This window comes from Rhea pennata, chromosome 3, assembly GCF_028389875.1.
Source record: "Rhea pennata isolate bPtePen1 chromosome 3, bPtePen1.pri, whole genome shotgun sequence".
Lineage (NCBI taxonomy): Eukaryota > Metazoa > Chordata > Aves > Rheiformes > Rheidae > Rhea > Rhea pennata.
In genome coordinates, this window is record NC_084665.1 from 55,436,092 (window position 1) to 55,449,000 (window position 12,909).

Sequence of the window (12,909 nt, forward strand, 5' to 3'; positions counted from 1 at the left end):
ATTAGCGGTGAAAGAACTACAATGTAAGGACTAAAACCAGAAGTATCTGTCTCAATATATATTACTAGTTGCATCTGACAGAAAGGACTATCAGGGATGCTTTCAAACATATTTTAAACTTGGGGTTTCAAAATATATCTCAACATAACCGTAAAATTTATGCAAATTCTACTTTCTTCTTATGCCATCCTGCTCATCTCTGTGCTTGCTTTTTGAGGCATCCTGTAGCACAAGCTTACATCTTTTGCTTTAAATTCAGTCAAAATGAAGTAACTCTTGGGCGTTCCTGGGAGATCATCTGTAATTCTGAACATTTACCCTCACTTATGCAGCAGCCAGAGAGCAGCACTGACCAGCTAAGAGAAACAACCCCTTCTTTTGTTCTTCGCAGATACCAGAGGTGCCATGTTCATTTTATACTCACTTATCTTTGCTGTGCCCTCTTTTCCAAGATTTCCTTGGCAACAACCGGTCAAAACTGACACAGCATAGGAGATAAGAAATAAGACAGCTTCTGTGGTAACTGGCTGGTTCCACCTCTATATACGAATATCAATCACAGCACTTTTTGCTATTTGTGAAACTGAGAGGCAAAGACATAAGACAATGTAGACTGCTGTAATTGTCCCGATGTTTTTATTTAACTGTGATCTTTCCTCATCCACTTTTTAAATAGGCAACATTATTTCAAAGCAGAAAACAAAGCCATGATCAAAACCACACATTTAAAATAATTTAAATTAACATTTTTCCTTTTGAAGACAATTGAAGTGTAAGATAAATAAAACATTGTATTGTATAATGCGCAATATTCTCCATAAATAGTCCACATCTAACAGTTTCTCCATTAAGTTCTGGTAATCAATATGTATCAGCTGAACTACTCTGGCATTGACTGAACCTTAGAGGGACAAGTTGTTTGGCTGAAAAAGGTGAGATTGCACTGAAGAATAAACCTATAGAAATTATTTTCTTAATATTTATGCATCTTTAATCTTCAATCTGTTTCTTGAGGAATGCTTTCCCTCTCCTCTGTCCTGGCCCTGAACTACAGCAAATTGGTTTTATCTGAGCAGGGCTGGATGCTGTTAGTGCCATTGCTTAGTTTAGCTAAGGGACTGAACATCACTGTAAAATGTTAATCATCTACAAAGCCAACATTAGGCAACTGGGGTTAAGCTCCTGAGAACCCCTCTATAGAGCTGCTCTTTTGCTCCTATAGAGCATATTTATTCCATTCACCACGGAGATAGCCCAGCATTAGGTTCACTGGGCTAAATCTAGCATCTATGAATATCCACACACTGCTTGCCCAAGAACAAGAGACTCTTGCTGGAGTGAAGAAATTCAGTTAGGTCACCAAAACAGAGCTTGTGGCTCAGAATTTCAGTCTAGTTCTTGGTATTTCAGCAAGAACTGTATCTAGAAGCTCAGCAACCAGTTCCTCCTGTACATTCTGTTTTACTTTAGGGGTTACCATTTAGACTGACATAGCACCTAGAGATGCCATTGTACAACACTGCATAGACCAGAAGAGCAAAATGTATCTTTGACTTAGAGATCTCACAGTCTAGGATAATGCAAAACACAATAGTTCTGCCTTGCAATAGAGTAAGTCTGCATGAACAGAACCGTTTCCTCTCTTCATGCCACATCCCAACATAACTTCAATATTGTTAAAGAACATAATTATAACTCATAATATTTAACATTTAAGAAATACAGTTGAAAAATCCATTTCCTTCTGATCTTTCCCATTAATACAATTTCTTTACAAAATCACTACAAAACACTTCAAAAATGTGCACTCTAACTGAAATACCTGAGCAGCTTTGACTATCAGCTCCCTCCTAACCTGAATGTTGATCCAGTCAACCTTCATATCTGTGTTTCAGAGAACACCTTCACTTTCTTATCACTGTAATATTGCCAACTTTCATTATTTTACCTCAAGTCTTCTCTTATTTGGTGTCTACCCTAAAACCTCAGTTCCTATGGCCAAAAAATTACATGAGAATCTTTGTTTCTCCTTTACAGAGTCTCCACCTCTCATACTTGCAGCAAAAGGCTTGAAAGCATGAATCATACCAGCTTACAAAAGGCAAATAAAAAAATCACTCAGAGGCATTTTTTAGCAAAATTCTCTGGACATTTTAGACAAGCCTGTAATCTGAAGAGGAGAGATAGGAGTCTGACTCATGAATTCTAAATCCTTGGGGTTGACATGTAAGGATCCCTCTTCACCTTCCTTCACCTCTTCTCCTTTTCTAGTTTTGAAGTTTGCATGAGGAATGAAGAGGTCCAAATTTCTGGTAAAAATCATCTTCAGCACGAATCAGAGCTTCTTCATCTATGTAGACAGCTGGTCTCCTGGAAGCCACAAAGTACTGCACTTTCCGCAGGCTCCATCCCATCACGTACTTCAGCCAGCCACAGACAGCAGCTGTGGACCTGCCAACACCAGCATTGCAATGAACGTAGACAGTGTGACCATTCTCAAGTAGCCCATGCAAAAGGCAGACAGCTTGTGGCAACATCTGTATTCTTCCTAAGATTAAAAACAAGACACATTCATTTGCATTTGAGGAAGTTATGTTCATGGCTGAGATTATGTCTGTATAATTCTATGCACAGTGAATCACAGTAGCAAGCAAAAAATTTACTAAAGCTAGTTTCTTTTCTTACACTGGTAGGGAAATAGGACCCATGTAGGTCTGTGTGTGTATGCAGACTTTCTGGTGAACCAGAAATTGAGTATCTTCCTAAACAAGCTATGAACAAAGTTTTCAAAAGAGACTGTGATCTTGAACATGTGTACTTCCATACTTTTAAAGAGTTTGATTTTAAAATGTACTAAGCACTGGATAGCCAGTTGCTAACATCTTTTAAAAACCTGCTGTATTCTACTTTTTTTTAATGAGCTTCCACCCTAACATTTGTTTCTTCTTGCATCATAAGCCCAGATGAGACAAAATCCATATAAATAGCCAAGTCTTCTCCAAAAATACATTATGATTAACACTGAATGTGTGTGGTAGATTCACTTTCACAGGACTGAGGTAAGGCAGCAAATTATATCAAACAGCACATCTTATATAACACTGAAGTTAGAAAGTCAAAATTGAAATGTTTTTAGCACTAGAGGCTTGTGAAGCTATCTAGGTACTGCCACCTTCCCAAACCTTCTAGGGATGGTCAACAGTTTAGTAACAACAAGGGAGGGAGAATGGAAGAGTGTTTTCCTTTAGAGCTCAACACAGTTACTATTTGATTATCTATCAAACATATGGTTAAACAACACAGAGCAGGCTTTCACTTCCAAAGGGATGAATATACCTTATTTCCAGATCTCCTTCTCCCTATTGCCCTGGGAATTGAAACTGCAAACATCAAAGCCTGACTTTTCCTCATGGCGCAGATGAGCATGGATGTTAAGGCCTTTCAAATCCCTGTTTTAAGGTCTCCTGTCTTCCCTGATGTCCTATCACTTTTATGACAGTTCTGTATTTGTGGCTGCAGTATTTCATTCTACTGAAAGTTTCTAGTCTACTCATAGGCTACTCACACAAAAATAAGCATATTTTCTAACCTCCTGATTGAAAACAAGATATTATTTTAGCTGAGCTGATGGAATAATTAAAAAAAATATATATTTTATGTTATAAAAGAATGTCCTATGTATACCCTTAATTAATTGAAAGCCATTATATAAATGACCATATAGACAGTCATCCTGCTGCAATACTATAGAGAAGAAAAAATGGCTTTTAGGGGGAAGGGAATGGCAAAGACAGATATACAATGCTGTCTCTCCATTTTAAAACAGCAAGGATACCAAGCTGTCTTGTTGTACAGGCTTGCAGTCTTCCACCTACACAGCCTATTTTCATTATACAGGCTGAATTCAAGCCGAAAGCAAAAACAATCAAACAGCTATCAATGTCAGATGGCTTTAAACTCAAACACACATCTACTGCCAGCTAGGGAGTACTATAGCTGGCCTCTCCACTTACAACAAAGTATACATAATTTGTTACAGACAACACTCAAAAATTACACCTTGTGCTCTAGCTATATTTTTACACAAAAAAATTACACAAGAAAATCAGCCAAGGGAAAGACAGATTAGTAACTAAAAGGTTTTATTACTGTTAATTTAGCTGCAAGATTGGTCTCAGCATTACCTTCAGTGCTCATGTCTGGGGTTGGCATCCAGACATAGGCAAGACCTTCCTCTTTATATAGTTTCATGAGGATTTCAGGGCTCATGGGTTCTGGGTAGCGGTTGCAACCCCAGGAATTCTGCACAATATCCCATTCGGTCTGGAAGTTCATTATAGCTGTAATACCCAGCTCGTGTTTTAGCTTGACAGTCACATGCTCCACCTGCCGAGGGCAACTTCCCAGCCAGATGTTTGGCAGAATTCTAACATTGAGAAAACATCGTAGTGGATTTGATTAAAATATTTTAACAAAGCAACTGACAAATCAAGTGGCATTCCAGCTCAAAACCTGCTTAGCATCATCACATGAACACTGTTAAGCACACTCTTTTCATGCCATGCAACAAAGAGTTTCTTATTTCATTACAGTTTGGTTGGTAATGTTTGATGCTGAGAATCAAACTTCTAACTTACCACAAAGAGCCAGATACTCTGAGAAAAAGTTCAGATCATAATTAGTAGCACATATCGCAAAGGCATCCACCATCAATCTTGCAGTGGAAACTTATAACATCACAGATTAGTATAAGAAAACTTTGAAGAATTATGCAATTTGCACAAAAAAATAAGACATAATTGATTCATGCAATCCAAAACCAAATTACTTTAGTAGTAAGTCAAATGCAGTGAATTCTTCCAGCTTTGTAGCTATCATTATAATGGGGAAAGTAGAAAAAAAAAACAGCTTACGCCACCCCCCTGTGAGAAAACTCAGAAATGAATGAATAACCATCTTCCTCATTTTCCTCTGACTTTGTGGAGTTCCGTGGAAACCAAACACAGAATTACAACATATGTCTAGTTCTCTCAAGGCTTGAAGAACCAGAATTTTTGCAACAAAACTTGTGATATGCTTAAGATGGAGCAACATCAATATTTCTGGTATTTACCTAGAATTTCCAAGACTTCTATGTTTTGCTCATGATTAATTATCATAAAAATACTATATATCTTAGTAGACTTTAATATAAAAATAAACTGAAATATTAAGAGCATTTTTTCAAATGGGGATTTTTAATCTGCACATGGAATTAAAATGATGGTATCTAAAATGGATAATTTACATGCACAAATTATTAGTGGTCTACTTAATTGGTCTTTTGTATGCATAAATGTCTATTTTGAACACGCAATCCACAAACTAAACAAAACATGCACACACAAGAGCATATACAACTTTGCAAACATTATTCAATGCAAAAAATTGAACCCAAACTACAATGAAAACAAGATCTTCAGAAATAAAATAAAATAAAATAATATGCATTTCCTGAATTTTTTTCCAATTTTAATCACAGGGACAAATGAGGGAACTTTTATTTTTATTGAGAAGCAGTTACTCACATAAACAACTCTTAAGTCATCAGGTAGCTATTTCTGTTTGATAGGACTATCACAGTAATAAGTGCTTACTAGCATTTAATTAAGCTCTGCGATTGACAATGATTAAATCCTGCTACATTACTACTGAAAGATTTCCATAAAGAAAAATTCACTCCAGGGATTACCTGTTACCAGTATTTACTCTATTTCAGCTATATCCACAATGAATGATGTATCAGCTACACAAACACCGTCTTTAAAACAACAATTTCAGTGAGGCAAAGAACTTGATCTTGGTATACTGCATCCAGGTCCCAAATTCCCAGATCACAGAGTGAATAAAATCCTGATAATTTGAGTAAATAGATTACACATTGATTACATATATGTAAAAATAATCATTTCAGCTATGTAGCTATGAATGTGAGGTCACTTGAAGAGATTTGGTTTAGTTTAAGTGTTTCACATCCACGTCCTAGTCTAGATTATCACAAGTATACTTCTCACTGTAAGCAGAAAATGCATTTATTCCTAAGCACTAAGCAAGCTTTATCTTAGAAATTAAGATTAACACGTTAAAGTCATTTCCTTTGTCACTTTGCTTATACTACTGAACATTGCCTTTCTAAAGGAGAAATGACATAGAAAGGAGCTCTAATACATAGGCTCTGAATTTCGTATGCTACAAATTTAATTCAGTTCATTTATTAAGTATCAATATTCAGTCAACAATGGACTCCATAGCACTTTGAAGAAAATCAAATAAAGCACAACAGTTCTGTATTATCATTATGCTCAAGGCACAAACCCACATGCTGATACCGGAAGGGAGCTTCACAAAATTGCCCTGAACCTAGCATAATCAACTAGAAGATTCCCACCGATCAGAGGGGCCTATGACTAGCAAAGGCTCACTGCAGCAGCTCCCTCACTGCCCCACTTCCTATTTGCTAACCCTACAGTAAATCAGCTCCTAATCTGAAAAAAAAAAAAAAAAAAGAGAGAGAGAGAGAGAGAGAGAGAGAGAGAGAGAGAGAGAGAGAGAGAGAGAGAGAGAGAAAACGAACTGCCAGGCTGCTTCTGCCACAGGAATCCATTGCATTGGTACAAGTTAAAGTGCCCTTCAGATTCTTGTGAGTGACTAGACGCGAACAGTGCCCACAGCACTCAATAACCATGAAAGAAAAATGACATCGCCGATACCTCGCAACAATACAAGGATATTCTTTCAAGAACAAGAACATTAGCATCCTTCCTTCAAAGGGTTCCCTGGAGACTCATACATGTGTAATTTGCTTGATGTTTGGGGAAACATCTAATACACTAATACCACAACAGGAGAGCAAAAGCGTGTATTCTAATGTTTGACTGAATCAGGAGCGACTAAAGCATTTGTGAGATAAACAATATTCTAAGTAGTAATCCGGGTACTAAAAACACTCCAGGTATAAAAAGCCTCCAGGTATAAAGCAATGCCTTATAATTTTCTCTCCAAAGATTACTTAGGGGGTGAACATCATTGGCTGCACTATCTGCAAGATCACTGGGTTATACACCATTTATTTATTCTGTTTTCGTAGCATAAAGGGTTTTGGCCATTATGAGACTTCCTGTATCTAGCAATAGTAACCACATTTAGTGAACAATCTGATGCATTTATCAAGTTTCTATCTCTGTATTTCCTGGTAAGTAATCAGGCTAGTGGCTGTATTCAGAGAATGACTAAAACTACAATTGTCATCTGCCTGTATTGAGGACAGACAACTCTTGTGAATTAGTCTTCTGATCAGCTCCTAGAGATTGGCCTTTGACAGGATCAAAATGCTGTCTTGATCTTTGGCTTCAAGTCCATTCCTTACCCACCTGTAATGACTGCAGAGTCGTAATATTGCTAGACTAGCTTTAACTGCTCTTTGCACAGAAAGAAATTCCATGCACAAAACAATAGTGCAGAGCTGTCCTATTGGCCAATGTAGTTAAAAGACTTGTGATAATTTTATTGTATTTACTCTATTTTTACTATAGTTCCATTTGGTTTTTTTCTCGTTCATAACTTTACTTTGTCTTACATTAGAAGAAAAGGATCAGTGTAAATTCAAGTGCAGAAAGCGATGAAGAGTTTAACAGTTATATTTTTTACGTTCATTTTGATAACCCTACTTCAGGCTTTATTGTGCTGAAGACCAGGAATCATATATATTAAAAAAGCTAGAAAATGTAAATTTCAGTTTCACATCTCTTTCTTACTTTAAAAATGTGATTTATACTTTTCTTTTTCCAATGTGGTCTTGCTTCTTTAACTGTATTTGACCAGGTAACTAAATTTTGGCAAGGACAGTATTTGGCATGGGAAAGAGTCATGTAATACTGCTGTGAGGTAACAGCTGCTGCTTTTCAGCTCATACGTGGGGGGGTTTTCTAGCAGTAAATTAAGTGACTCTTACATACCATTCAAAAAAACATTCAGAAATTGTGTGTGTTTGGTAAACTTATAATCTTTTCAGCATTTAACTCCCTCCAGATTCCTCAGATATAGGGGAATAGGATGGTGTTTCAACAAAATTTTACTCAGAATTCCATTTTAACATAAAATTAGCACTTTTTCATTGTTCATGTCAACTCCCTATGTGACTAAGGACAGTAAACAATGCTTGGTCTCAGAAGACCTGTGGTCAGTTTAGTTGTGGTAGTATAGCAATGAAAAAATCACTTAGAATAACATCAGAAATATTCAGCTAACTTGAGACATTTAATCTTGTATCCTTTCTAAAAGTCCTTTCTTTAATGCTACTTTCTGACCTGTGCTTCAGTTACCCATCAGTAGTCTGGAGATAATATTTATCTACCTCAAGGAGACATCTTGGGATTAAATGAGCAAATGAAGCTCAGATTCGTGGTAACAAGGACTAAATGTTTACCTACACAGGTGTCTTCTCTATTCACTTGACTTTCAGATCTCAGACTGAAGACTCACATGTTAAGAATCTGCCTTTTGACTTGTAAACTGAGAAAAACAGCAATAACTTTTCACAAACAGCAAATAAATATGGAACACTGAAATCACTTTTTTTTTCCAATTGTCATCCCAGCTTAAATTATTTTTAATGATGCACATATATATCACATTTGGCTACTTCTCCCAGGACCTTGCACAGCCTAGATTAAATTATGACAATTCACTATGAATGAATCTGAAATAATAAATTAATTCCATTTAATCAATGCATACACAAATAGTCTTCCTACCCATAAGAAGACAATGAGTCTGAGGCAATGAAAGATTATCACTGGCTTTTTTTTATGGTGCAGATTGTCATTTTTTTTGCTAGAAAAAATATTCCTCAAAGAATGATACATTCATTCATACATTTCAATCTTAGGCCTCCATATATACTACAGAACCAATCCAGCAACTGTAGCTTGAGGGATCTGATTCACAGCAAGTGTGACCTGCCTCAGAGGAAATTACCAAGTGATTGCATCTGTCTGCCTACTGCACCGCCACAACATGGATGTCTACACTCTCCCTTAAGCAGCTGTACTACTTTTGCTCATAATGGTTTAAGACAAACTGGCACCAATTTAAATTTTCCTTAAAATACTGAGCTGTAAACAGGGATGACTCAGGTACTATTTCAAGATCAGTTCAATCATCAGTGTAGCTGGAGCAGTCATCTTAAAAGCGCTCCTTAAACCAGTCAACCCTTCTAACGAGTCACAGTTCTTACAGAAAAGAGCTAGATTCAAGCCTTTTGGGAACACATTTCATTAGAACATCTATCAGACACAATATTTCAAAAGTCTGTTTATCTCTATAGTTGTCAGCTTTAATCGAGAAAGAGATCTTTGCCAAACCAAGGTATTTTTCACTGGATATTGGCAACAGAGTAATCCATCAACCACTCTACTTGTTTATATTGGTAATATTTTTGATCAAGGCCTAGCATATTATTTTAAATGAAAAGTGATGGATTCATCTTTTAGTGCCAGCTCAAGACATAGCTTCATGTTAAACTTGCAATTCACTGCAATTGGCTGTGCAACACTCTTCCTTATATCCCACTAAGACTCTGATGACAGAAAGATGAGTACTAATATACATACAGAACAAGACAGAGAAATTTAGCTGAAACAACAAACAAAATAATTAAAAAGGCTGTGTACTCCCTTAGGGTTTTTATTTCCTAAAGGTCTAGCATACAACTACAGCTACATGTAACTTGCAGCAACACTTATTCTGCATTCCCAGAAGAGCAACATATATATAATTCAGACTGATTCACCCCTGGCATTTTGTGGTGCTCATATGTATATGGAGTGTTTTGTGTACTGAAGAAGCGCTATTACACTGATACGAGTACATGCAAGCAGCTGGAGGGAACTGTAGGCCTGAAGTGTAACTCAGCACTGTGACTAGGGGAGACTACTTCAAACCGCAGTGCATTTCTGTTTCTCCTCCTGATGACACTGGAATAGGAATTAGTTCAGAATTTTCTGATAAGGTGGGTTTTTGATGGAAAATGTTGATCTCTCTGAACCAAAATCTTGTGTTGAAAGATTGCAATGTTTTAGTTTTAACTAAATTTAAACTGGGAAAAAATTCTTAGCACAAAGATTAAACATCTGATGAGAAATAAAGGGAGATGGGGAACGTCAGAAAAGAATTCCTCCCTCTCTTTCCCTATCTTTCATTTGACACAAAAGAGGCTTCCAAAAGTACTGATTTGGACGTATTTAGAATGAGAATGTAGGAAATCCCATCAGCTGTAGCTGGGATCCTCCTCCATCTTTTCTCTGCCCTCTGCCTTATGATATGGCACATTTTAAGTAGTGACACCACTGGATTATGATGACCCACAACTATCATCCTGTTTGTGCTCCTTTCTTTGACACTGACTTTTTTCTTAAAAAACAACAAATTGGAGTTTATATTTGGATGCATACCTTCCCTAAAGTACCAAATTAGACATCTCTCTTCTGGGCCTTTCTCGTTCTCTTCTCCTGAATTTATGTGACAGTAAAAGTACTTGCTAGAAGTTTTTGCTAGAATCCAGATAATGTTCCTGTAACCTTGTCAGTGCAATCTAGAAAAAATAACTTAGATTGCTACCTAACATCCTGAAATACTTTTCTAAACAGAGAGGGATTTTCAAGTGACCACATTCTGCTCCCCAGTGGAAGATCAGCACACTTTCAAATATTGCTTGACAAGTAGAGAGCACACTGATGACTATCCTTGCCTTTAGAAATATTTTCCTAATGTCTAGTATGAATAGTCTATGATCACTGTGACTTCTTGTCTTCTCCACAACGGACACAACAAAGTGATTATTTTCTTCATCTCTGCAAAATCATTTTATGTATCAGAAAATTACTAACATATCCTCCTTCAGCTTTGTCTTCTTTATATTAAATGAATCCAATTATTTCGATCTTTTTTTTTGTTTGTTTGTTTGTCATATATTCACAACATTTGCTCCTTTTTGTTTGCCTTTGGACTCTCTAGCTGGTTAACATTTTTCTCTAGGATGTTGTGCCCAATACTGGAGAGAGGTGAAGCCTTACTATTGCTGAACAGCAGTGAAGATTACTTACTTCTTGTGCTCCAAAGGCTATATCCCTGTTTATAGTTCCCTGCTTGTCCTTTGACAGTATGGCATTGCTGACCTATATTCAACATGGAATTCTGTCTTGAAGTTAAGATCTCTCAAAAGAAGCTAGTCTAGTCAAGGAGAGAGCAAAATCTGCCTGAAACACAGAATTATCTAAGATTCTACTGTTCACAACTCCCAGTGGTCTCAAAAGTTCTAGTTAAGAAGAATATGCAGAATAGGAGAGATGAGATTCACAATTAATAAATGCTTATCAGTAGTATGTCTTGGAATAAATAACCTGAACCTCTCTCACACAACACTGGGTTTTAGATTAACTATAATCAATCAGAAAGGGAAAAGGTATATAACTGCAATGAGGTCAAAGTAAGTGGTAAAATTAGCTTATACAAAGAAATGAACTGAAAACAATGGAAAACTTCTAACAACGTTCCAAAAATCAATGATCCCCTTCTATGCACTTAAACTTCAAATTTTCTATTAACTATTTTACTGTATCAAAAAAGATACAGTAAAGATGAAAACTTTCAAAACACAAGATATTTCAGTTGTTAGTTATGAAAATACTTCCAAAAGAAGACAGACTAAGAATGTCGCACATTTAAGAGCGAGTTGGATGCCTGCTTAAGGATAAAGAATATGGGAGAAGCAAATGAAGTGACCCTATCTATCCTTTCAAACAATTGCGCAAAGGGCAATCCAATGAAACTGAACAACGAATATGAGACTAGTAAGAAACTTTTTAATACAGTTCATAATCAATCTACGGAAGTCAATGCCTAAAAATATCAACAAGGACAAGAACTTAACTAGGTTTCCCAACAACTGAAAAATTACACGTACAATGAGAGTGCTCCGTACCATTACATGAAAGAGGTAAAGAATCCAAACTTCCATATAGCTTCTGCTATAAAGCACTGCTAAGGGGGTAAGAAAAATGGCAGAGATCCCCTTTCCCCTTCCTCCCCCCCTTTTTTTGATTCTTGAATCTTCCTCCAAATTACTGGCAAAAGAGGCAGATATCAAAACAAATTAATCTTTGGTTGGATCTTGTACAAGAATTCTGGTTTCATTACATTCTTTTTAAAGAAAGGGGTCAGAAAGATCCCTCAGTAAAATGAGTCCTTAGCAATGAAATAATAATGCAGAACTGAAGGGTTACGGCGCTGGTATTTCATTGCACATCACAGGGGACGCAGGTAAATGACTGTGGTCTTAATTTCTTCTCCTGCTGATTTACTGATAGTCTCTTTCCAGAAGACAAGCTGGCTGAGGCTTTGTGATGAGAGGCTTGACTTCAGCAGGATTGACTGAATACAGTCCGATGCACTCAACTGCCCAGCACGTGGACAAGCGCTGTTGGCCAGATTAGGAGAGCAAGGTTTGATAATACTATGGTCTAACTCACAGAACACCAAGATCTAATAACCAGGCTTAATAACATCACTCTTATCAATAAAGATAGATTAAACGGTCATAACCTTAGCAGAAGTCATCAGAAAAAAGCACTGATTAATGATAAAAGTATACCCTGCTGAAATGACACAGCTGCATACCTTGTAAAAACTACTTATATTTTGAAAAAAAAATTACTTTAGCTAAATGCCAAATGTAAAAGGAGTATAAGTCATTGCTTATAAATTTCTTCTACTTTACCATTGAAAGAGTGCAGTTTATTTTTAAGTTAAGAATTCTACCTCAGGGCTTTGAATGAGGAGAATTAAACAGACTACAATGTAGTTCCTTTTTTT

General features: G+C 36.6%; 1 protein-coding gene across 1 annotated transcript in view; it reads right to left on the minus strand.

The window, feature by feature from the left end:
* Positions 1 to 619: 619 nt before the first annotated feature.
* The window catches only part of EPM2A (EPM2A glucan phosphatase, laforin), a 43,813-nt gene continuing 31,523 nt past the window's right edge, over positions 620 to 12,909 (minus strand). Inside the window, exons 3-4 of the mRNA XM_062573713.1 lie at positions 4,185 to 4,426; positions 620 to 2,548 (exon numbers count right to left, since the gene is read on the minus strand). Of these exons, the coding sequence (XP_062429697.1) occupies positions 2,268 to 2,548; positions 4,185 to 4,426 (523 nt within the window). The 3' untranslated portion in view covers positions 620 to 2,267. The remainder of the gene's footprint in view (positions 2,549 to 4,184; positions 4,427 to 12,909) is intronic.